At 46.2% G+C, this 27,094-nt stretch overlaps 2 gene segments (V, D, J or C); one reads left to right on the top strand and one right to left on the bottom strand.

Annotated features, from left to right (window-relative positions):
* The window catches only part of LOC137359844 (T cell receptor beta variable 30-like), a 32,788-nt gene extending 16,749 nt beyond the window's left edge, over positions 1–16,039 (bottom strand). The window contains 1 exon segment of the V gene segment in view: positions 15,392–16,039. Coding sequence covers positions 15,392–15,473 — 82 coding nt within the window.
* Positions 5,412–7,860, top strand: LOC137359846 (T cell receptor beta variable 30-like). The segment is given in 3 exon segments: positions 5,412–5,462; positions 6,006–6,396; positions 7,556–7,860. Coding segments are annotated over 3 exon segments (450 nt in total).
* Positions 16,040–27,094: the final 11,055 nt, after the last annotated feature.

The raw sequence follows: 27,094 nt of genomic DNA, 5'->3' as shown, positions 1-27,094 counted from the left end.
TCATCTGCAAGGCACAAGTCAGGAGTGTGATGGAATACTCTCCACCTGCCTGGATGGATGCAGCTCCAACAACACTCAAGGAGCTCAACACCAGTCAGGAAAAAAGCAGCTCGCTTGATCAGCACCCCATCTACCACCTTCAACACTCACTTCCTACACCACAGTGGAAGCAGTGTGTACCATCGACATGATACACTGCAGCAAAGCATCGAGTGTCCTTAGACAGCACCTTCCAAACCCACCAACTCCATCACCTAGAAGGGCAAGGGCAGTAGACTCATGGGAACACCACCACCTGCAAGTTCCCCTCCAAGTCATACACCATCCTGACTTGGAACTATATCGCCGTTTCTTCACTGTCACTGGGTCAAAATCCTGGAACTCCCTTCCTAACAGCACTGTGGGTGTACCTATCCAACATGTACTGCAGCGGTTCAAGAAGGCAGCTCACCACCACCTTCTCAAGGGCAATCAGTATTGTGAAATAATTGCTGGCCTTGCAAAAGAAATTCACGTCCCATGAACGAATAAGAAAAGATATATATATATAAGGTCTTCCACGACTTCAAGATGCCCCAAAACAGCCAATTAACAACTGGAAAATGATGGTCAGATCCTCTGCTATCTCTTCTCTTGCTTTAATTTTTTTTTATTCATTCTGGGTGCCTGGGTCTCAGAAAGTCAGTAGTTATTCATCATCACTCATTGCCCTGGAGAAGGTGCGTGATGCCTTGTAGATAACTGAAGAGTTTGCTAGGTCATTTCAGAGAGCAGTGTACTTAAAACACGGAAGCCAATTGGTGTACAGCACCATATCATAGGCAGCATAAAGAGGCAGATAGATAGCTAGGAAGGCAGACAGACAGACATTAGATAGATAGATAGATAGATAGATAGATAGATAGATAGATAGATAGATAGATAGATAGACCGACAGATAGATCGATAGACAGACAGATAGGTAGCTAGGATGGCAGAGAGACTGCCATTAGATAGATAGATCGATAGACAGATGGATAGATAGACAGACATTTGATCGATAGACAGACAGATAGATCGACAGACAGACAGATTGGTAGATAGACAGATAGATAGATAGATAGACAGATAGATAGATAGATAGATAGATAGATAGATAGATAGATAGATAGATAGATAGATAGATAGATAGACAGATAGATAGACAGATAGATAGATAGATAGATAAATAGATAGATAGATGGATGGATGGAAAGGCAGAGAGACAGACATTAGATAGATAGATAAACAGACAGATAAATAGAAAGACAGATGGGTAGACAGATAGGCAGACAGATAGATCGATTGACAGACAGATTGATAGATAGACAGACAGATAGGTAGACAGATAGATAGGCAAATGGTCAAATAGATAGATAGACAGACAGATATACAAATAGGTAAATATGAAGACAGACAGACAAAAAGATAGGTAGGTAGACAGACAGACGGATTCATACAGATAGAGAGACAAACTGACACAGATAGAGAGACAGACACACAGCCATGCAGATAGATAGATAGAGAGAAAGATAGACAGATAGCTACAGTGATAGATAGATAGATAGCTATATAGATAGACAGACAGGCATATCTTTTTCTCCCTCTGTCCATCTATCTCTATCACTGCCTCTCTTTTTCTCTAACTGTTTTTCTCCATATCATCCTCTGTGACTCTGTCTCTCTCTCATTCCTTGGCACTTTCACATACACTCTATCACTCCAATAGTCTCATAGAAGGTATAAGGCACAGAAAGAGGCCACTTGGCCCATCACATCAGCGCCGGCCGAAAAACGATCCACCTATTCTAATCACACCTTCCAGCATTTGGTCCGTAGCCATGCAGATTGCAGCACTTGAGGTGCAAATCCAGACTCCTTTTGAATGAGTTGAGGATCTCTGCCTCAACTACCCTTTCAGGCAGTGAGTTCCAGACCATCACCACCCTCTGGGTGAAAAATGATTTTCCTTATCTCCCCTCTAATTCTTCTACCAATCACTTTAAATCTATGGTCCCTCATCACTGACCTCTCTGCCAAGGTGAATAGACCCTTCACATCCACTCTATCCAGGCCCCTTCAATATTTTGTACATTTCAATCAGATCTCCCCGCAGCTTTCTCTGTTCCAAGGAGAACAACCCCGGCCTATCCAATCTTTCCTCATAGCTGCATTTTCAGTTCGGGAAACATGCTTGTTAATCTCCTTTGTAACCTCTCTAGTGCAATTACATTCTTTCTGTAATGAGGTGACCAGAACTTCACACATACTCAAGTTGTGGCCTAACCAATGAGTTATGCAGTTCCAGCATAACCTCCCCGCTCTTGTATTCTATACCTCAGCTAATGAAGGAAAGGATTCCATATGCCTTCTTAACCACCTTATCGACCTGTCCTGTTACCTTCAGGGATCTGTAGACATTCACTGCAAGGTCCCTCACTTCCTCTGCACTTCTCAGTATTTTCCCATTTATCGTGTATTCCTTTGCCTTGTTTGACCTCCCCAAATGCATCACCTCACACCTCTCCAAGTTGGATTCCATTTGCCACTGTTCTGCCCATCTGACAAGACCATCAATATCTTCCTGCAGCCTACAGCTATCCACCTCGCGATCTACCACACGGCTAATCCTTGTGTTGTCTACATACATTTGGATTATGCCCCCCTACATTTACATCCAAATCGTTAATAAATACCACAAAAAGCAGGGAACCCAGTACTGAGCCCTGTGCAACGCCGCTGCAAACAGCCCTCCAGTCGCTAAAACACCCATCAACAATTACCCTTTGTTTCCTGGCACTGAGCCAATTTTGTATCCACCTTGCTGCATTTCCCTGGATCCCATGGGATTTTGTTTTTTTTAACCAGTCTGCCATGTGCAGCCTTTTCAAAAGCCTTGCTAAAATCCAGGTAGACCACGTCAACTGCACTACCCTCATCTATCTTCCTTGTTACTTCTTCAAAAAATTCGATCAAATTGATCAAACAAGTTCATCCCTTAACAAATCTATGCTGACTATCCTGGATTAATCTGTGCCTTTCTAAGTGACAGTTTATTCTGTCTCCCAGAATAGATTGCAATAATTTGCTCATTACTGAGGTCAGACTGACTGGCCTGTAATTAGTCAGTCTATCCTTCTCTCCCTTTTTAAACGGAGGCACAACATTAACAATTCTCCAATCCTCCAGCACCACACCTGTGAGGACTGCAAAAAGATAGTCAGACCCTCTGCTATTTCTTCTCTTGCTTGTTTTTGCAGCCTAAGATTCATTTCATCCTGCCCTGGTGATTTATCAACTTTCAAGGATGCTAATCCAAATAATGTTTCCTCCCTCAGCTTCGCTCCCTTAAACCCAGAGCAACCAGCAGAAAGTGTCTTAGATCCGCCGCAAACATGCCATTCAATTTCATCGACGTTTGCTATTTTCATTCTGTCGCTGAGTATGTTTAAATTCTGTCACAATTACTGTTTTACATTTGATCAACTGATTAATGATCTCAACAAGACTGTGCGGCGGTGACTTGTGAAATCAGCAATCAATTATTGAATATAAGACAGTGAACTCATTAATCTGTTACCCCTTTTTTGGCAACAAAAGTGTTAAGAATATACTGTTAACCATATAACATCTACACCCACTTTTACTCATGTAGATTTCACTATTCTGCTTTACATCTGTCCAGATACTGGGAGGAAATTAGGACAAAGACTGAATTTGTATCGTTAATTCTGCGGGTAATAATCCTCTGCAGGAGAGGATGAAACACTGAGAAGGAGGATGAATTTCGGGAAGTGACTTGAAGAAGCCCACAGCATGGGTTTCACTGGGAAAGTAACAAACACAGCTTGTTGCAGTTGCACCATGCTGCCACTGGTCGGCGCAGTGGCTCCACTATATTTCGCGCCACCACAGGCTTTGGCGCCGCTGATCAATGAGTCAATTCCTCTGCTTCTGCAATCTTTTCACTTTAAAGGCTAAACGCAGTTAGATTTCCAATTTACAGTGATGTTATATGAGCCGCCTCCGAGGCCATCGAACTATCCACCTTCTTTTCCTCCACTACTGATTTTAATTTGCAAAAGGATGTTAATAATCCCCTGTTCTGCACCGTTACCTCTGGAGTCACCCAAAGCAGCTATCGTTGCACCGCCCCTTGTCTTTTTCACCTACCCTCTCCAACACCTCGCTACCTTCAGAATTCCCCTCGCTGCGGCATGAAAGCAAGCTCACAAAGGCTTGTGAAGATATTTGCAGCAGAGTAGAAAGTGGGGTGCAAGGGGGGTGGGGGAAATGGAGAGAAGAAACAAGTGGAAAGGGGCGGAAGGAAGCAAACAAAAGAATGGGGGACAACTTAAAAAGTAGGGGCGGGGACCATCTCAATGACGTTCTGCACTAGGGGAACTACAACTGCCTCTCACCCTTAAACCAGAGTAACCAGCAGAAAGTGTCTCAGATCCGCACCAAACATCCCTTTCAACTTCATCACCTTTGCTATTTTCCTTCTGGCGCTGAGTAGGTTAAAATTCTGTTCCAATCACTCTTCGACATTTGATCAACTGATTAATGATCTCAATAAAACAGTGAAATCAGCAATCAATCATTTAATATAAGATAGTGAAGTCTTTAAACTGTTCCCTGGTTTGGGAAGCCAAGTGTTACTAATACGATGTTAACACTTTAATAATTCCACCCACTTGCAAGCATGTAGATTCCATTATTTAATTTTACAGTTGTATAGTTCCAGGTTCTTGTAGGAAATTAGGACAAAGATCGATTTTCTGAATTTCCTAAAACAAAAACCCTCACAACAGGCTGGGCTCAGGCTGGGGGGAATGTGACAGGGGGAAGGAGAGAGACACACTTAGAATACTATAAAATGATGGAACTGATTGATAGGGCAGATTTACAGAGGATGTTTCCACAAAGTCAATCCCATCACATGCCGATTCGATACAGAGTTAAGCCTATCACGCATTGGATAGGTACAGAGGCAGACCCACCACCTAGCAATAAGGTGCAGAGTAAAACCTCCCATTCACTGGTTAGATCGGGATGTCAGACAAACAGTGTAACTCCCCTTACCTCACTCCCTCACATCACTGCTATCTCAGAGGGATCCTCTGAGTTGCTGCAGTTTTAAAGTAACTCCAGACCCCGCCATCAATGGGAGGACACAGCCCGGCCGATTACTCAGGTCCTGGTTTAACCCCGCCCCAGAAAAGTACAGTCCCCTCGTGGGAGACAATGAACAAGTACAAAGAGATTTGCTCCTCCCATCCGACCATTTAACAGTGGGGAGGAGGGGACAGTAAATCCCACTCAGAACATTGAGATATTCTGCAATAAAACAGCTCAGTGATTTCACACAATGAACACATGGATCTGTCTCCCTCCAGAGATGACTGTGTCTCACCTCTGGGTTGTGTTGCTGGTGTTAAGGGGTCAGGTGGAACTGAACTGGGAGATGACAGTGATCCTCACTGATCCTTCCCCGAATGTTCCCTTTGGGGTTTAACCCCCTCCTCGGTTTATTAACACCGTTTGGCTGTGTAGATTCTCTCTGCATCGGTTTATATATCACTCGGTCTATCTCTCTCTTTTTCTTCCTATCTTTTTCACACTTTCTCTCTCCCTATCCTCTTTTTTCTTTCTTTTTCTAGTCTGACTCTCCTTTTGTCCGTTTCTCATTCTCCCTGTCCCTGTCTGCTTTCCTCTCTCTCTTTCTCTCACTCTTTCCCTTTCTTTGTTCTATGGATTACCCTTGGTTTTACCTTTAACTTTCTGTCATGCTCTCTCTCTCTCTCTCTCTTTCTGCATGTCTCATTTTCTCTCACTCACTCTTTCTCCCTCTCTATTTTTCTGTCTTTATAACACGAATCTCTCTCTCTCTGTCTCTCTCTCACACACACTCCCACCTCTCCATTCATTTACCCCTTCATGGTGTATCATTCTTAACACCTCTCTGCTCACTTTGTGTTTTACAGATTATGGAGCCGTGCTGATCCAACAGATTCCCCCTTCCATATCCCATTCCCCGGGATCTCCAGTCAGCATCGAGTGCATTTGCACTGAAGCAGCAGCTGACTCGTATTTCCACTGGTACCGATGGCACCCTGACAGTGAGCCTCAGGACCTTTTCTATTCTAACTACATCGACATGGTCACCCCCTCCGGTGAGGTGGACGGTTTCACCGCCAGGAGACCTGACAGCACTCACTTTTACCTGGAGTCCTCCGGCCTGTGGGAGAATCACTCAGCCGTGTATTACTGTGCCTGGAGTTTACACAGTGACTCAGAGAAATACAGCAGTTCAACAAAAACCCCAAAGGAGACAGGAATTAACTGTGGCAGAGTGATCTGTCTCTCTGTCTGCCTGTGAGTCTGTCTGTCTCCTTGTATGTCTCTTTATCAATCTGTCTATCTAAACACACAACTGTCTGTCTGCATCTGTGCATACATTTCACTCATCCACCTGTCTGTAACCTGACTATCGATCTATCATCCACTAACCTACCTGCCTCTATTCTTTACTTCATGACGTTAAATAAATGACATACCATTCACATCGATTAGTCGACCTACTCTCTGTAAATGTAGAAGAGTTCAACTCATTTTGAGTTATCAATAATGCCATGTCAATGATTGTCTCGCCTCTCTCTTCACTGTTGCTTCTATACATTAACAAGTACATGAGGAGAGGGGTGAAAAGGGGGTTTAAAGGGCAGAGCTGAAAGGGTGGAAGGAGGAGTGTGGGGAGCCGTTATGCTGTCTGAGGGAAAGGATTGGGACAAGTCCCCTTCTCCAACACCTCGCTACCTTCAGAGATCACCTGGCTTCGGTGTGAAAGCAAGCTCACAAAGTGATAGGAATGAGGATATTTACAGTGGAGCAGAAAGTGACGAGGGGGGAGGCAAGTGGAGAGAATAAAGAGGGAAACGGTGGCATAAAGAAGCAAGCAAAAGAATGGGGGACAACTTAAAGGTAGGGGCGGGGATCATTGCCTTGAGATAACTTCCTCTTATGACGATCCGCTCTGCCAACACCTCATCTCTCTCCCTCCCTTAAAACCCAGAGTAACCAGCAGAAAGTCTCTCAGATCCACCGCAAACATGGCTTTCAGTTTCATCCTCTTTGCTATTTCCCTTCTGGCGCTGAGTAGGTTAAAATTCTGTCCCAATCACTCTTCTGCATTTGATCATTGAAAGGGATGATTAATGATCTCAATAAAACTGAGCAGCGGTGACTTGTTAAATCAGTAATCGATTATTTCATATCAGACAGTGAACTCATTCATCTGTCCCCCAGTTCGGGAAGACAAGTGCCATTAATATGATGTTAACTCTTTAATGTTTGCACCCACTTGCAAGCTTGTGGATTCCACAATTCTATTTTACAGTTGTTACAGATCCAGATGCTTGCAGGAAATTAGGACACAGACCGAATTTCTGTCGTTAATTCGGTGCAACACCGACGTCCATCGTCGCAATTGTAACTCCATCGATACCAGTTCATTCCCTCTAATTTCTCTTTCTAGGTGTTTGCCGGGGTGATGTGATACATCAATGGCCTCAGTCACTGGCTGTTAAACAGCAAGGACCCGTGGAAATGAACTGTCTGCAGGAAGGAGCAGTTCGCAACAACATGTACTGGTATCGTCAGTCCCCCGGCAGAGGATTCCTGTTAATCGGGTTTACCTATACAGCAGGTGAACCTCAGTATGAAGATGGATTTAAGAGCGGATTTGCAATCACGAGGACTCTGGAAAATAAGAAATCCACTCTGACGATCGAGAGTGTGAACGCCAAAGACGAGGCGGTGTATTTCTGTGCAGCTGCTGATGGGACACAGCGGTTCAGAGTCATTGGCTGCCTTGACAAAAACCCTCACATGTCTCCCTTCAAACAGATGCATTTAACCCAGCATTCGGTGAAGAGCAGCCCTGGCTGATCGGATGCGGATCTGCATCTGTTCAGTTACCGTTCGAGTGGCAGAACGCCCATGTTCTAACTCCCCACAACCAGATATATGTAAATGGATGCTGGATAAAAACATTAGGCAGCAGGAAATAGCACCTCATACTGATAGGGCTGGATGAAGACATTGTTTATGTTCTTTCATCGGATGTTGGAATAAAATATGAGAATAAGCTAACCAGCAATATAAAAACAGATGGTAGGAGCTTTTACATAAAAAGCAACAGAGTAGCTAAAGTTGACGTTGGTCCCTTAGAGGTAAAGACAGGAATAATTATCATGGGGAATGGGGAAATGGCAGGGGCATTGAACTAATATTTTGTGCCTGTCTTCACAGTAGAAGACACAAGTTCCATACCAGAAATAAACAGTAATGTGGGGGCTAAGAAGAGTGAGGAAATTAAGGATATTCATATCAATTGAGAAAAAGTCTTGGAGAAACTTCAGGGCTTAAAATCTGACAAGTCCCCTGGAACAGATGGATTTCATACTTGAGTTCGAAAAGAGATAGCTGCAGAGAGAGTGGAGGCGATGGCTATGATTTTCCAGAATTCCTTAGATTCAGAATTTAAATTCTGCCATCTGACCTGGTGGGATTCGAACGCATGTCCCCTGGAGAATCCGCCTCCCCCCACCCCCTCCACCACCCCACCCCCCCCCCCCCCCCCGGCCTCTGGATTACTAGCTCAGTGACATTACAACTACACTGCCATCTGCCCCAGACTGGTCTGAAACATGGGCCCATCGGGCCGAATAGCCTGAATCTGTGCTGTAAATTCTATCTAATACGATGTCACCAGCGTCACCAGCTGAAGCAATGGATAAAAATGAGGAAGATGGAGCAATTGCAAAGCATGTCTTCATAATGCCTATTTTATCAATTGCAATGTGCAAATCGCAGGTGCCTGTAGTTACACGTTACAGCCAGGAGGTGGGGATGGAGCTCCACCGCAGCCTGAGTCCCACTTGTTTCTGAAAAGACTGAGCAAGCAATGCAGCAGTGAATTGACCCATCTACCGAATAGTGCCGGCCATCAAGCACCTAAATATTCTCGCCCCATTTTCCAGCATTTGGCCCGTAGTCTTGCATGCTATGGCGTTTCAAGTGCTCATCTAAATATTTCTTAAATGTTGTGATGCTTCCTGCCTCTACCACCTCTTTTAGCAGAGCGTTCCAGATTCCAACCACCCTCTGGTTGAGATTTTGTTTCCTCAAATCCCCTCTAAACCTCCTGCCTCTTACCTTAAATCTATGCCCTGGTTATTGCCCCTCCTATAAAGGGAATAAAATCTTCCTATCTGACCTATCAGTGCACCTCATAATCTTATATACCTCAATCAGGTCCCCCCTCAGCCTCCTCTGCTGGGTATAAAACAACCCTAGTCTTTTCAGTCTCTCATCATAGCTGAAATGTTCCATCCCATGCAACATCCTGGTGAATCTCCTCTAGACCCTCTCCAGTGCAATCACATCTTTCCTATAGTGTGGTGCCCAGAACTGGACATCCATATCGTCCTGAAATCTAAGGCTTCCCTCTTCACTATTTACAACGTCAACAATTTTCATGTTGTCTGCGAACTTATATTTAATACCTGCTATATTCACATCAAAATCATTAATTTGCACCAGAAACAGCAAGGGCCCAGCACAGATCGCTGTGGTACACCATTGGTCACAGATTATTAGATTAGATTAGATTAGAGTTACAGCACCGAAACAGGCCCTTCGGCCCACCGAGTCTGCGCCGACCATCAACCACCCAGGCTCCCACTCGCAAAAACAACCCTCGACCTTTACCCTCTGCCTCCTGCCAATAAGCCAATTTTGAATCCAATTTACCAAATTGCCCTGGATCCCATGTGCTCTTACCTTCTTAACCAATCTCTCTTGTGGGGCTTTATCAAAAGCCTTACTGAATTCCATGTAGACGACATCAACTACTTACCCCTCATCTACACATCAAGTCACCTCCTCGAAAAATACAATCAAGTTGGTATATATGTCAATCATTCCAATCTTTATGAACATCCCCAAACCCTGCAATAGATGGGACTTTGCAAGTCAATCCTGTGTAATTCTAATTCCTGCACCCACACAGGTGAAAGAACCACCTTCTTTGTTGGATACACAAGGGAAGTTCTATTGGTTGACATTGCAATGGAGTCACTTCCACACTGCATCACAAAAGCAGGCTGTGCACCAATAGGACTGCAGTGTGTGTGAGAGCTGGACCAAGCTGGAAGGTTGAAAGAAGGGTTCACATTCCTGCATCATGCTGTGCACTGTTTACCTCCATCTACTGTTTCTGCTGCTCCCAGGTTACTGCTTCTACTTGGAGGGAAATTCAGGCCCCAGTTAATCAGCTTTGAGACACAATTCCTGTTGATATCAAAGGGCTCCAATCAGTTAGAGATTTACTGGTTTGGTTTTACTGTTGAGGACAAGTGTCGTTATTTAGCGCCACTGCAGTTGTGCCCAGCGATTCTGGGAATCAGCACATGACCCCTGTGCTGGGGCGTCAGCGAGCTGATCGACTGTGGTGTGCATCGGGAGGTTTACCATTAAATCTCTCTCTCTCTCTCCTTATTGTGTCTGTTCTTTTTGACCCGATATGTTTCTCATGTTCCTCCACAGCCCGGTCCAGGAGCGCTCTCGTTACCCAGTGGGGGAACCGGCTGACGGTCGCAGAGGGGAAAACGGCGGAAATGCACTGTTTCCAGAATGACACCAGCGAGAGCTACATGTACTGGTATCGCCAGCACAGCGGAGCAGGGTTACAGCTCATAGTGACCTCGGTTGGTACCTCTGATTCAACGCCTGAAGAGGGTTTCAAGGAGAGATTTAAAGCCACCAGACCCGATCTTAAAACCTGCAGCCTGAAAATACTGAGGGTGGATCAGACTGACAGGGCGGTGTATTACTGTGCTGCTAGTGATCACAGTGATTCAAAGAGGAGCAGGGCTGGGTCAAAAACATACCACCCTCTTATACTGTGAGTGTTAGAGAGGAAAACTCAAGGAAGCAGAGCTCATAAAGACAGCTGTTCATTGATGAAACTTTGCAGAGTTTTCCATCAACTTTCAGAGTGTTGAAATAATCCAATAGTTTCTCAGTGCTCCCAGAGAGACAGCTCAAAATCCAGTTCCACACTTCAGTACTTTCCAAAGCGGATGAAATAATCTGCAAAGAATTGGACAATCATACAGGACAGAGGAGGCAATTCGGCCCATCGTTCCTGTGCCATCACTTCGGAAGATCTACTTATTTCATCCCACTCTCCTGCTCTTTCCTCAATGGGAGGCAGATATTTCCTGTTCAAATATATTTCCCAATCTCCTTTCCAAGTTACTGCTGAATCTGCTTCCTCCATCCTTTCAGGCATCGCATTCCTGATCAGAATAACACAACAAGTTAAAAGAAAAATCTCTTCAGCTGTGCTGGTATTGTCTGTGTGAGTCTGCATCTCTATCTTTCAGCTTGCAAGCAGCTCTTAAAGTGATAAATAGATGGCTTGGTTCTGCTGAAAGACAGAACTATCAAAGTTCCGATGGATAGATACATCTTATTGTCTTAGAATATCACCCTGTACCGTTTAAACTGACCATTGTTGTGTTTATCACAAATTTCACCCAATTTTGATCATCTGGTTAGCAATCAAGTTACTGCCACTTATCATCGACATTCCTCATCACAGAATCAGAGAATTGGTACAGTACAGGAGGCCATTCGGCCCATCGTGTCAGAACTGGCCCTCCGAATGAGCAATTCACTTAGTCCCATTCCCCCGCCTTCTTCCCGTAACTCTGCACATTCTTCCTTTTTCATAAGTCCCTTTTGAATGCCCCGATTGAACGTGCCCTCATCATACTCTCTGGGCCTGCACTCCAGACATTAACCACTCGCTGTGTGAAACAATTTTTTCCTCATGTCACTTTTACTTCTTTTTCCAATTAGTTTAAATCTGTGCCCTCTCATTCTCCATCCTTTCACGAGTGGGAGCAGTTTCTCTCTATCTGTTCTGTCCCGACACCTCATGATTTTGAATCCCTCTATCAAATCACCTCTCAGCCTTCTCTCCTCCAAGGAAAACAATCCCAACTTCTCCAATCTATCATCATAACTGAGGTCCTTCACCCGTGGAACCATTCTCCTGAATCTTTCCCTCACTCTGTCCAATTCTTTCATTTCTTTCCTCAAGTGCGGCTCCCAGAACTGGACACAATGCTCCAGCTGAGGTCGAACTAGTGTCTTGTCCAAGTGCAACTTACTTCCATGCTCTTGTACTCTCTGCCCCTTTTAATAAAGCCCAGGATACTGTATGCTTTATTAACTGCTCTCTCAACCTGTCCAGCGCCAACCATGAATAATGCTTGTGGTTAATCTGCGTATCAGTATATTTTTATTGACAAACCGCTAATTTATCCATCTCATTTTCAGAAATTATATTCCAATATACCTAGGTAGAGCAATCCCCACCTTCCTGGAATGCACTGTCTCATAACTGCATTCAATTCACGTACTTTGGTCTAACAAAGGCGCAGCAGGAATTCCCAGGCGCTGGGGCCGGGCTTTCAGCTGAAACTTGGTCCAACTGGTGGAGGGTCCATCGAGCTGACTGAGACCGTCACTGGTGTCACAGTGAATCTCAAGAATAAGGTTTATCCGGCATCTCTCAGATCTGTACTCTCTGAATTAAACTGTGTTGGGTTCTAGCACTAAGCTAAACAGGGCACTGGTATGGAAGGCTGCATTCTGAAGAGGTAGGCTTAGGAATGCAGGATTTGCTAGATGCCAAAAAAAACCAAGACACCTCGTTCATCTTCTGACATCCTTGTCGACCAATAATGTCGTTGTTGATGATGGTAGCCTTTGTAACAGTAGTTGTATTCCAGCAATGATGCTCAGCATAAAGCTGCTGGATTGGCGGAAAGAGCCACCTGGTTCAGTGATATCCTTTAGGGAAGGAATTTTGCCTCCCTCACCCAGTCTGGACTCACAGTGACTCCAGACCCCGGCAGCAGTGCTGTTCACCCTTAACTGCCCTGAGGAATGGGCCTGGTCAGCCACGCAGTTGCATTCAAGAAGAAGTATGCTCAAGAGCGGTTAGACTTGGGAATAAAGGTGGCCCTCCCCAGCCCTCATCCCGTAACAGAACAGAAATAAACCAATTGCGGTGACTTGATCTACAACAGGGCCCATGCATGAGGTGTGGAAAGCACCAAAATGTCAGGCCCAAAGTCCCTGTTCCTCCCAAGCAGGCAGCTCTTGTCACATGTCATGTCTCAAATTAATCCTCGAATGCATCCCAAAAAAGTTCCTCACTGAAGGAAATCTATCAAATCTGGATTTGGATGGATCAATACCACGGGGCAAACACAGTCTTAGGGCCCCTATTGAAAAAAGAATGACCGGTGTCTCATTGACATACTTCCACATGTCATGGTAAATCTCTTCAACACTGACCTGTTCAGATGATAACCAGCCTGCTCTTGACAGAATTCCCTGGCGTGCTGGGAGGAATTTGTCCCAGGGCAGTTTCGACTCCAACGCAGCCATATAAGACTCGGCCCACCGAGTCTGTGCCGACCATCAACCACCCACGAATACTAATCCACTACTAATCCCATATCCCTACCACATCCCCACCTGTCTCTATATTTCCCTACACCTACCTATACTAGGGGCAATTTGTAATGGCCAATTTACCTACCAACCTGCAAGTCTTTGGCATGTGGGAGGAAACCGGAGCACCCGGAGGAAACCCACACAGGGAAAACTTGCAAACTCCACACAGGCAGTACCCAGATTGAACCCGGGTCGCTGGAGCTGTGAGGCTGCGGTGCTAACCACTGCGCCACTGTGCCGCCCTATCAGTAGGGTTTGCTTGACTGGAACCCGATCTGCAGTGAGAATGCACCCATAGAGATAACAGATAAGGTTCACCGACTCCCAATAGCTTTGTTGTCACGCTTCATATGCCAAAGAGTGGAGAATAGTTTTACTTTTCTTAAATAAAGGCAATGATGTCAAGTTGTTCCTTTCTGATCTGTCCACATTGTAGCATCACAGAAAGATTCAACACAGAGGAGATCATCCCGCCTCTGCTTGCTTTTGTGAAAAATCTATCCAGTTAGTCCCACTTTCCTGCCCTTCTGCCCTCGTCCTGGAAATCTTCTGCTCCAAGGATCTATCCAATTCCCGTTTGAAAGCTGAATCCCATTCCACTGCCCTTTCAGGCGATGTGTTCCAGATCATTAATACCCGTCCCAGTCAGAATCATTCTCCTCATCCCGCTTCTGCTTCTTTTGCCACTGACCCTAAATCAGCGCCTCCCTGGTTAGCGACCTTCCTGCCACAGAAAACAGCTTCTCCCTGTTCAATTTATCAAAACCCTTCCTGATTTCCAACACCACCTTCCTCTGGGTCCCTTAACTTTCTCTGCTCTGATTATAATTCATTCCGATCGCCTGGAAATTGCACTGAAATCGACAAACTTCCCTTATCAAGATCTGTTGGCCCGTAACTGGCTTCAGGGTTTGCCATGACGAGACTTCATGGTCAAGTGAAACACGGATTAGACCGGAAGAGAAAGATAATATTTTAGACGGTATGTGCTGTGATGACACAATGGTCTGACACTGCAAACACGCAGGAACCACTTACATCAGAACATTAGAAAATAGGAGCAGGAGTAAGCCATTCGGCCCGCCGTGTCTGCTCCTCCACATAATGAAGATCTTGAGGATCTGCTACCTTCACTCCACTTTCCCGCCATATTCCTACATCCCTGGATTCCCTTGGTGCCTAAAATCTATGGATCTCATGTCTTCAATTTTCTCAATGACTGAGAATTCCACAGCTCTCTGAATTCCAAAGAGTCATAACCCTCTGAGTGAAGACATTCGTCCTCATCTAAGTACGATAGACGGCCCCTTATCCTGAAGATTCGACCCCTTATTTCTAGGCTCTCCAGCCAGGGGGGAAACAGCCTCTCAGTGTGTCCCCTGTCAAACCCTCTCATCATCTTGTACGTTTCAAATGGATCACCTCTGATTCTTCCAGAGAATAACAGCCCATTCGACTCAATTTCTCCTCATAGGGCAGCCTTCTCCTCCGAGGAACCAATTGAGTGAACCTTCGTTGCAACCTCCTCTAAGGCAAATACATGCTTCCGTAGATAAGGAGAGCAACACTCTACACAACACTAAAGGTGTGTTGTTACCAAAGTCCTAACTAGCTGCAGAAAGATTTCCTTACTCTTATGTTTCAAAGCTAACATGTTACTCGCCTTCCTAATTCCTTGCTGTACCTTGATGTAAAATTGCTCTGATTCATATACACGGGTCCCTCTTTCAGTATCAATAATGAGAAGAATGTTGTCATTGAAATTACTCACCCTGTTTCTCGACCACTTTTGCTGCAGCCCCAGATATTTTCAAATTGGACTGGAGTTCCCGACATCTACAACAGGCCATCATTTCTTTTCTTTAGCTTTTATGAAGTGGAAGACTTTTAATGGGCTCCTGACGGTAAGATGTCCTCCAGCCTTTACGGATTCGAGATGCTGTGCACATTTCCAACCTCCATTATGCCAGTGGAGTCGAAAGTGAGTTCCTTAGCTGATGTGTTCTCTGATGATTGAAGCAAAATTGCAGGGACGCAGATCAGAAGTCTTTTCCACGTGCCAACAAGATAGTAACCCTTTACTTGCAGGGTCCAAGATCGAGCAGCGTGATAAAACTGCCGGTCGGCACCCTGTCTCGAAATTCCAATGTGAGGTGAATGCACATAACCAGGAATGAATTCCAACTGATGCATCTTAGATCCAATAGTGTTAGTGGAGGGGTTGCGGGGGTGGGGAGTTTCGCTCCATTTGTCACGATCTGGTCATCTTTGCACATGGCAATAAATAATCCGACATCTCACTGGAAGTAGGTAGCATTGATCATACTCGGACTGCGACTCCTTTACGTCAGATGGATGATCCAAATGATGAATGGTGATGAAAATTCCCTCTGCGGCCGCCAGAGGGCGCGATCACTCGCTGAATGGAAATTCATTGTCTCTCCATCTGATCGAATCCCATTTGCAGCCACAAGTTCTGCGGAGAACTGCGCCATCTCCTGGTGGAAACTGAGAATGACCAAACAATCTGTTTTAGTTAAGTTGGTTTAGGGATGTCTATTGCCCCAGATAATCCTCCAGAATGCTCCTGTTATTCTCCGAAATAGTGGCTATGGGATCATTCCCGTCTGCAGTCAGGACCTCGTTTTAACATCTCAGCCAAAATAAAGAGAGTACCTCGGTGCTACACCTCCACACGGTGCAGCACTTTCTCTGTCCTGCACTGGGAGTGTCAGCCTAGATTTTATGCTTAAATCATGGTGCGGGGACTTAAACCCACAAACCTCTGACTCAGTGCCGAGGTACTCCCCACTAAACCACGGCTGATATATAAAGACACATCAGAGGAAGTGGTCAGTCATACAGGGTGCTTTGAGGTTCTCCCATCTGTAGCGATGACGAATGCTACACCGCCTTTTGAAACAACCAGCACTCTGTGGACTAATCAGAAAACCAAGAGTCGGATACACACTTTTTGATGAGGTAACAGAGAGGGTTAATGAGGGTATTGCGGTTGATGTGGTGTACATGAACTTCAAAAAAAGCGTTTGATAAAGTACTACATAACAGGCTTGTCAGCAAAGATAAAGCTTATGCAATAAAAGGGGCATTATCAACATGGATACAAAGTTACAGGGAACATAGTAGTGGTAAACGGTTGTTGTTCAGACTAGAGGAAGGTATATAGTGCGGTTCTCCAGGGACCACTGTTTTTCTTGATCGATATTAATGACCTAGACTTGGGTGGGCAGGGCACAATTTCAAACTTTGCAGATGACACAAAACGTGGAAGTATTGTGAACCGTGAGGAGGATGGTGATAGATTTTAAGAGGATGTAGAATGACTGGTGGAATGGGCGGGCAAATTGCAGATGCAGTTTATTACATAAAGGTGTGAAGTCTTTCATTTTGGTAGTGAAAACGAGGAGAGACAATCTCAAATAAAGGATACAATTCTAAAGGTGGTGCAGGAACAGAGGGACCTGGGTGTATATCAGTGTAAATTACTCAAGATGACAGGGCAAGTTGAGGAAGTGGTTAATCAGGCAGACTGAATCCTGGGCTTTATAAATAGAGGCATCAATTTTTTTTAAAAAACAAAGAGGTTATGGGAAATCTCTACATAACACGGGTTCCACCTCAACTGGAATATTACACCCAATTCTGGACACCACACTTTCAGAAGGAAGTGAAGGGTGCAGAAAAGATTTAAGAGATTGGTTCCAGGGATGAGGGGGCTTCAGTTACGTGGATAGATTGGAGAAGCTGGGGTGGTTCTCCACAGAGAAGAGAAACTTGAGATTAGACTTGATAGGGTTGTTCAAAATCATGAGGGGTCCGGACAGAGTAGATAGAGAGAATCTGTTCTCATTGGCGGAAGTGTGGAGAACCAGGGGACACCAGTTTAAGGTAAACGGCAAATAAAACCCAAACAAACAAACGTGACAGGGGGAAACCCTTTTCTACACAGTGAGAGTTAGGATCTGCGATGCACTGCCTGACAGTGCGATGGAGATAGTGTCAATCGAGGTCCAGGATAATTACCTGAAGAGAAACAAAAATTTGCAGGGCAATGGGGAAAAGGCCGGGGAATGGGACAAGCTGAGTTGTTAGCCTGGTGGTGATGTTACTGGACCAGTAATTCAACAGCCCGGGCTAGCGCTTTGGTAGTCGTGAGTTCAAACCCCACTGCAGCAGGCAGAAGAGTTGAAGTTCAAATGATTGAGATAAAGTACCAGTGACGTGAATTATGACCAGGAAACTACCTGATTGTTGTTTAAACCCCATCTGGTTCTCTAATGTCCCACAGGAGAACATTTGCCCTACTTACCCCCTTATACCTGACTGTTGGTCCACACCAATGTATTTATCACTTAACTGTTCTCCCAATGCCACTCAGTTGCATCAAGTGACGACAGGCAAGTGCTCAAAATTGGAGCAACAAAACGCGAAATCCCAGTCGTGACAAATTCCAGTTATTTTTACTGTGACCAGTTTAGTTCTGTGTCTACCCGTGGAAGGAACGTAAAGCGAAACAGCCGGCAGAGTCAGTTTCAGGAGGACATGCTCCTAGTCCCGGACCTCCTGTTCACAGGTCAGCACTATCGTGTAATTAGACTGCAGCGACCTGCATTTATATAGCGACTTCAGCGTCCGTAGAGGAAACGGCCCGAAGAGCGTAAATCTGCCAACTATTAGACACCGAGTCACAGCAGGAATTATGAGGAAGTGTGGTCCAAAGCCGGGCAGGTTTGGAGGAGAGAGAGGTGGAGAGGATTAGGGAGGGAATTGCAGAGCTGAGGTCGCTGTCAGAGGAAGGAACTGCCGAGGAAGGAAGAGCGATCAGGATTAGTGGAGCAATAGCGCACCTACCGCCCATCGATCGCCAATGCTGCCAACTTCGTTAATTGGCTGAGACCAGTTCAAAAGTCAAGGAACTCTGTCTCCACTGCAGCTCTCGAATTACGGATTTCTAAAGAGAAACTTTCTCTGCAAACGTTGCTCAACAGGTCACCATCAACAAATTGGAAAGGTTGATCCTTTTAGGAAAAGCATGTTGGTTAAATGTTTACCTGTGGCTCAGTTGGTATAGTCAGAAACTCCCAGAGAACTGAGCATAAAATCCATGCTGATACATCCAGTGCGAGATGTTCAACTTCAGAGGGGCAGTACTGAGGGAGTGCTGCATTGTCAGATGGTCATTACTGAGGGAGCACTGCACTGTCAGAGGGTCAGTACTGAGGGAGTGCTGCGCTGTCGGAGAGTCAGTACTGATGGATTGCTGCACTGTCAGATGGTCAGTACTGAGGGAGTGCTGCACTGTCGGAAAGTCAGTACTGAGGGAGCACTGCACTATCAGAGGGTCATTACTGAGGGAGCACTGCACTGTCAGATTGTCAGTACTGAGGGAGTGCTGCACTGTCGGAGCGTGGGCACTGATGGAGTGTTTCACTGTCAGAGGATCAGTACTGAGGGAGTGCTGCACTGTCGGAGCGTGGGCACTGATGGAGTGTTTCACTGTCAGAGGGTCAGTACTGATGGAGTGCTGCACTGTCAGAGGGTTAGTACTGAGGGAGCACTGCACTGTCAGAGGGTCAGTACTGAGGGAGTGTTGCACTGTCGGAGAGTCAGTACTGATGGAGTGCTTCACTGTCAGAGGGTCAGTACTGAGTGAGCACTGCACTGTTAAAGGGTCAGTACTGAGGTAACACTGCACTATCAGAGGGTCAGTCCTGAGGACGTGTTGGACTGTCAGACGGTCAGTACTGAGTGAGTGCCATACTGTCAGAGTGTCAGTACTGAGGGAATGCTGCACTGTCGGATTGTCAGTACTGAGGGACCACTGCACGTTCAGAGAGTCAGTACTGAAGGAGTGCTGCACTGTCGGTGGGTCAGTACTGAGGGCGTGTCGTACTGTCAGAGGGTGAGTCAGTACTGAGGGTGTGCTGCACTGTCAGAGGGTCAATACTGAGGGAACACTGCACTGTCAGATGGTCAGTACTGAGGGAGTGCTGCACTGTCAGATGGTCAGTACTGAGGGAGTGCTGCACCGTCAGATGGTCAGTACTGAGGGAGTGCTGCACTGTCAGAGCGTCAGTACTGAGGGAGCACAGCACTGTCAGAGGGTCAATACTGAGGGAACACTGCACTGTCAGATGGTCAGTACTGATTGAGTGCTGCACTGTCAGATGGTCAGTACTGAGGGAGTGCTGCACTGTCAGAGGGTCAGTACTGAGGGAGCACAGCACTGTCAGAGGGTCAATACTGAGGGAACACTGCACTGTCAGATGGTCAGTACTGAGGGAGTGCTGCACTGTCAGATGGTCAGTACTGAGGGTGTGCTGCACTGTCAGAGGGTCTGCACTGAGGGAGCACTGTATTCTCAGTGGGTCAGTACTGAGGAAACACTGCACTGTCAGATGCTCAGTACTGTGGGAGTGCTGCACTGTCAGAGGGTCAGTACAGAGGGAGCACTGCACTGTCAGAGGGTCAGAACTGAGGGAGTACTGCACTGTCAGAGGGTCAATACTGAGGGAACACTGCACTGTCAGATGGTCAGTACTGCGGGAGTTCTGCACTGTCAGAGGTTCAGTACTGAGGGAGCACTGCACTGTCAGAGGGTCAGAAATGAGGGAGCACTGCACTGTCAGATGGTCAGCACTGAGGGAGTGCTGCACTGTCGGAGAGTCAGTACTGTGGGAGTGCTGCACTGTCAGAGTGTCAGTACTAGAGGGAATGCTGCACTATCAGAGGGTCAGTACTGAGGGAACACTGCACTGTCAGAGGGTCAGTACTCAGGGAGTGCTGCACTGTCAGAGTGTCAGTACTAGAGGGAATGCTGCACTATCAGAGGGTCAGTACTGAGGGAACACTGCACTGTCAGATGGTTAGCACTGAGGGAGTGCTGCACTGTCAGAGTGTCAGTACTGAAGGTGTGCTGCACTGTCAGGGCAGCAGTACTGAGGGAGTGCTGCACTGTCTGAGGATCTGTACTGAGGGAATGCTGCACTGTCAGAGGGTCAGTACTGAGGGAGCACTGCACTGTGAGAGGGTCAGTACTGAGGAAGTGCTGCACTGTCAGAGGGTCAGTACTGAGGGAGTGCTGCACTGTCAGAGGGTCAGTACTGAGGGAGCACTGCACTGTCAGCTGGTTCCTACTGCGGGAGTGCTGCATTGTCGGAGGATCATGCTGAGGGAATGCTGCACTGTCAGTGGGTCAGTACTGAGGGAGTGCTGCACTGTCAGATGGTCAGTACTGAGGGAACACTGCACTGTCAGAGGGTCAGTACTCAGGGAGTGCTGCACTGTCAGAGTGTCAGTACTAGAGGGAATGCTGCACTATCAGAGGGTCAGTACTGAGGGAACACTGCACTGTCAGATGGTTAGCACTGAGGGAGTGCTGCACTGTCAGAGTGTCAGTACTGAAGGTGTGCTGCACTGTCAGGGCAGCAGTACTGAGGGAGTGCTGCACTGTCTGAGGATCTGTACTGAGGGAATGCTGCACTGTCAGAGGGTCAGTACTGAGGGAGCACTGCACTGTGAGAGGGTCAGTACTGAGGAAGTGCTGCACTGTCAGAGGGTCAGTACTGAGGGAGTGCTGCACTGTCAGAGGGTCAGTACTGAGGGAGCACTGCACTGTCAGCTGGTTCCTACTGCGGGAGTGCTGCATTGTCGGAGGATCATGCTGAGGGAATGCTGCACTGTCAGTGGGTCAGTACTGAGGGAGTGCTGCACTGTCAAAGGGTCTGTGCTGAGGGAGTGTTGCACTGTCAGAGTGTCAGTACTTAGGGAGTGCTGCATTTCCTCCTGAGATGTAAAGTCAGTGGCTGGTCTGCTTTCTCAGGTGAGACGCACTATATCCCTTGGACAGTGTCCTGAGGCCAATAGCAAAGAAACAGGCCATTCGGCCCAACACATTCATGCTGGTGTTCATCCTCCACACGCGCTTCCTCGCTCCCTGCTTCATCTCACCCCATCAACAGATCCTTCCAAATCTCCCCTCCCCCCATTTGTTTATCCAGATTCCCTCTTGAATACATCTCCGCTATTCGCCCTATCCCACTCCCTACATCCTCCCACTCTCTGGGTAAAGAATTTTCTCCTGAATTCCCGATTTTATTTATTAGTTACTATCTTTCTGTTGATGGTTCGGAGTTCCTGTTCCCCCACAAGTGAAAACATCTTTTTCACGTCTACCCTATCAAAAACTCTTTCATAATCTTAAAGCCCTCCATCAGATCACCTGCTCAGCCTTTTCTTTATAGCCCTTCCTGATAATTGTAACCTCTCAGTTCTGATATCATCCTTGTCATTACTTTTTTGCCCCTTCTCCTGTATCTCTATATCTCTTTAAAATGAATACCAGAACTGTGAAAAGTGCTCTAACTGTGGTCGAAGGAAGATTCTATACAAGTTGAACATGACTTCTCATCGCTCTATAATGTCCAGTGAACATTTAGAAGCAGCAATGGATTCCTACTTTGTGCCATGTTTGCAAAAGGACAAAGGGAAATGTACTTACTTTGATGACTCCATAATCGCCTTTCTTTGAAAATGTTTTGTGTCCATATCCCAATCCTTCATTCAACGTCCGCCTTTATTGTTAGACACTTTTTGAACCTCTTCAACCCATAACCTCGCGTTACCTTCATCTGAAGAGCAAGCAGCATAAGAACCGAACAAAAGAGTAAAACCCTCAATGTTATAGTTGAGGACCAGATGCATGGGCGATGGCTGTTGGTGTGCAGACAGATCAGCTGAAATGATAACAGCACCGCAACAGAACACCTGGGAACTTGCACACCCCTGGTTTGGCAGACCTGGGACTCTCTGAGTGATAGGTTAAGAGATTGCAGTGTGCACGATTTACTGTATACATTAAGAGTGTTCTGTTTGAGGACCCGTAGCCGGTGCTTCCTGAGATCCTGCAGGTTGTGGAGGGACAATGCAGGTAAAGAAAAGGGTAAGGAACGGAGGCAGGGATTGGGATAAGGGGTGAATTGAGAGGGACAGAAATAAAATAAGAGAGAAAGAAAGAAAGTGAGAAAGAAAGAAAGAAAGAAAGAAAGAAAGAAAGAAAGAAAGAAAGAATGAAAGAAAGAAAGAAAGAAAGAAAGAAAGAAAGAAAGAAAGAAAGAAAGAAAGAAAGAAAGAAAGAAAGGAAGGCTCGAGAGTGACTGAATGTCCTCCTCCTGTTCCGGTGTAACAGATTCAAGAGGGGCTGAATGTCCTCCTCCTGTTCCTGTGTAACAGACTGCAAAGGGCCTGATTGTCCCGCTCCTGTTCCTGTGTAACAGACTCGAGAGGGGCTGAATGTCCTCCTGCTGTTCCCGTGTAACAGACTGGAGAGGGGCTGAATGGCCTCCTCCTGTTTCTGTGTAACAGGCTCTAGTGGGGCTGAATGTCCTCCTCCTGTTCCTGTGTAATAGACTGGAGAGGGGCTGAATGTCCTCCTCCCGGTCATGTGTAACAGACTGGAGAGGGGCTGAAAGTCCTCCTCCTTTTCCTGTGTAACAAGCTCGAGAGGGGCTGAAAGTCCTCCTCCTTTTCCTGTGTAACAGACTGGATAGGGGCTGAATGTCCTCCTCCTGTTCCTGTGTAACAGGCTCGAGAGGGGCTGAATGTCCTCCTCCTGTTCCTGTGTAACAGGCTCGAGAGGGGCTGAATGTCCTCCTTCTGTTCCTGTGTAACACACTGGAGAGGGGTTGAATGTCCTCCTCCTGTTCCTGTGTAACAGACTGGAGAGGGGTTGAATGTCCTCCTCCTGTTCTTTTGTAACAGACTGGAGAGGGGCTGAATGTCCTCCCCCTGTTCCTGTGCAGCAGGCTGGAGTGGGGCTGAATATCCTCCTCCTGTTCCTGTGTAACAGGCTCGAGAGGGGCTGAATGTCCTCCTCCTGTTCCTGTGTAACAGGCTCGACAGGGGCTGAATGTCCTCCTCCTGTTCCTGTGTAGCAGACTGGAGAGGTGCTGAATGTCCTCCTCCTGTTCCTGTGTAACAGACTGCATTGGGGCTGTATGTCCCCCTCCTGTTCCTGTGTAGCAGGCTCGAGAAGGGCTGAATGTCCTCCTTCTGTTCCTGTGTAACATACTGGAGAGGGGCTGAATGTCCTCCTCCTGTTCCTGTGTAACAGACTGGAGAGGGGTTGAATGTCCTCCTCCTGTTCCTGTGTAACAGACTGGAGAAGGGCTGAATGTCCTCCCCCTGTTCCTGTGTAGCAGGCTGGAGAGGGGCTGAATATCCTCCTCCTGTTCCTGTGTAACAGGCTCGAGAGGGGCTGAATGTCCTCCTCCTGTTCCTGTGTAACAGGCTCGACAGGGGCTGAATGTCCTCCTCCTGTTCCTGTGTAGCAGACTGGAGAGGTGCTGAATGTCCTCCTCCTGTTCCTGTGTAACAGACTGCATTGGGGCTGTATGTCCCCCTCCTGTTCCTGTGTAGCAGGCTCGAGAAGGGCTGAATGTCCTCCTTCTGTTCCTGTGTAACATACTGGAGAGGGGCTGAATGTCCTCCTCCTGTTCCTGTGTAACAGACTGGAGAGGGGTTGAATGTCCTCCTCCTGTTCCTGTGTAACAGACTGGAGAAGGGCTGAATGTCCTCCTCCTGTTCATGTGAAACAGATTTGAGAGGGGCTGAATGGCCTTTAATTGTGCTACAAAGGTCTAACTAAATTTCAGCACCTCAATCTCAACTGCCGTCACCAGGTGAAAGCCTCGGGAGCCGTTTAAGCGGCGGGGACTTGTAAATTTCGCGTTCCTCTTTTTTGTATGAGTGTCTATCACTGTGGGGACAACAGGGACACGGTGATAAAATCCAATGCAACCTCCGTACAAAAACCTCGCTCTACACACCTGGTGGAGGATCAGCAGAAGAGCAGTGACAACAGAGTGAACGAGTCAACATGGCCCAGGATTATGGCGGGAACTGGGCCCTTTTCATCATAAAGATGTCTCAGAATGGTCCAGCCTTATAAGCTAGAATATTCCTCTGGAAAAGAGAATAACTGTGTGTCATTTGTGTGGAAACTGGTTACTCTTTTACCTTTAAACCCCACCCTGGTGTCCTGGGACCAATATTGATCCCTCAACCAACATCACAAACAATGATCTGCTCATTAATCTCACGGTTGTTTGATGGGAATTTCTTGGTACAATATCAGTTGCTGCGTCTCCCAGTGGTGACCACTTCATAAACAAACTGCTTCATTGGCTGTAAGCTGCTTTGTGCGTCCTGATAATCTTGACCAGTGCTTCCGAAATGCTGAGCAGGTCACTTTTAGCAATCAGTTTCCGACCGGGTTGATGTAACGAGATCTGCTGACGTGCTAACAACGCACCACTCAACTTCGGGACCGGCACCAAACTGACGGTGTTAGGTAAGAAAAAGGGACGTTTTTTTCCCACTCCCGTCATGTCCAGCTGTTTGCATTCCAAGCTTGCTCCCCCCAACCCTCCGCGGGCGGTTTAAAAAGTCAGGCTGATGACAATGGCCCTTCTTTCTGGTTTGCAAAGACCAGTCCAATATGACCCTCGCCTGTAAACCACCCCGTCCTGTCTCGTTCAGTTCCAAGGGGAACATCTCCCGGGTCTGTTCATGACTGAGTTTAGAGCATCGTGCAGCAGAGATAGCTTACTTCGGCGATGGGACCAAGTTGACAGTGTTGGGTAAGGCGACTGTGTATTTCTGTTCCTCCTATCGATCAGACTCTATGTCTAGTTAAAAAATCACCAGGAGTAATGTTCAGATATTAGCTACATAAAAGGGTTAACTCATGAGGAATGGTTACTCAGACGAAGCTGATAATCCCTCGAATCTAGAACATTAAGGTCTGATATAATGGAGGTGTTTTGAGGTGTTGGATAGATAGAAAGAGAAACTGCTTCCTCAGGTTGGGGGGAGCTCAGAATAGTTTAAATTATTGCCTTTCAGGGATGATATCAGGAAGCACTTCTTCACACAAAGGGTAGTGGAAATGATGGATTCCACCCCCACCCCATAAAAAACAATCTGCTGAGACTGGGGATCAATTGATAAATTCAAATCCAAGATTGATAGAGTATTGCGTATCGAAGGTTACAGAACCAAGGCGGGAGTTAAGATTCAGATCAACCCTGATCTGATTGAATGGTGGAACAGGCTCGAAGAGCTGAATGGCCACCTCCTGTCCCCATGTTCCTACGACCTTAACAGTCATTGACATAATAGGAACTTCAATGGAACAGATTTAACAATCTAAGGGGATTGAGGGGGATTTTGTGACAGCCCCATATCAGTGTGCTCCAATAGCGAAGCATATTTCGGAGATGGGACCAAACTGGTTGTTTTAGGTGAGTGAATGCATTCCTAATACTGGAAAAGTTGATTCAATTTGGGAATTCACGTGGGGTGGTCGAAAGAGTGAAAATATAGAAATTTGGTGAATTTCTTTCGTCTGTTCAGGTTACAAGGGGAGATCTACAACTGCCGAATTTGTTTCACTGTAGGGAAGGGGTTTGAGTGGATACAGAAGGGAGGGTCTGTAAAAGAAACAGAACAAACAGCAATGTAGATACAAATAGAATGATTGCACTTGTGAGAGAAGAATATGAGGACACAGACATAGAACGAAAAATGTCCAATTGCATCGTTCGGTATGCAGTTCTGGTCTGCATATTATAAAATAAATGATGTAGAGGCTCTGGAAAAGGAAAATCAAAACAGATTAACAGCTGTGCTGCCCAAACTGGGAAGTTATAACTATTGGGGAAGGTCGGACAGACTGGAACTCCTTTCTCGAGAGCAGTGAAGTTTGAGGGGTGTCCTGGTAGAGGTCTGTACGATTTTGAAAGGGGTTTCGACAAGGTAGACACACCGAAGTTTTTTCCACTTGTGGGGAGACCAGAACGGGGAGAGCATAAATGTCAGATAGTCAGCAATAAATTCAATGGGGAATTCAGGAGAAATTTCTTTACCCAGACAGTGGTGCGAATGTGGAACTCACTACCACAAGGAGTGGGTTTAAAAAAGTAGATTGGATAAAAAAAATTGGATTAAATGAAGGGGATGAGAGGAGTCTCAAGTGGAGTGTAAACACTGGTATGGAGCAGATGGGCTTGGCCTGTTTGTGTGTTGTAAATTCTACGCAATTCGAAATATTCCCTCTTGGCCTCGAGCGGCAATGGATGAAACCATTTTGAGACACACTATTTTCAAGTTACTAATCGAACTGGTGAGCTACCCATATCCAGTGGACAATGAGGTGTCAAGGGCCCCATGAGCTTTCCTCATTCACCAGGATAATACCGGGATTAAAAGAGTTTAATTTATGACGATGTGTTGTTTAAAGTAGGATTGCAGTAAATTGAGAATTTGAGATTCAGGAGTGATCCAATTGATGTGTTTAAGATAATGATAGGATCTGATATTTCCTCTGGTGTGACGGGTCCAGAACAAGAGAGCAAAACCTTAAACTGATAGCTTGACCATTCAGGAGTGATGT

Source organism: Heterodontus francisci, unplaced genomic scaffold, assembly GCF_036365525.1.
Source record: "Heterodontus francisci isolate sHetFra1 unplaced genomic scaffold, sHetFra1.hap1 HAP1_SCAFFOLD_419, whole genome shotgun sequence".
Classification (NCBI taxonomy): Eukaryota; Metazoa; Chordata; class Chondrichthyes; order Heterodontiformes; family Heterodontidae; genus Heterodontus; species Heterodontus francisci.
This window is presented reverse-complemented; position numbering and strand designations above follow the sequence as displayed.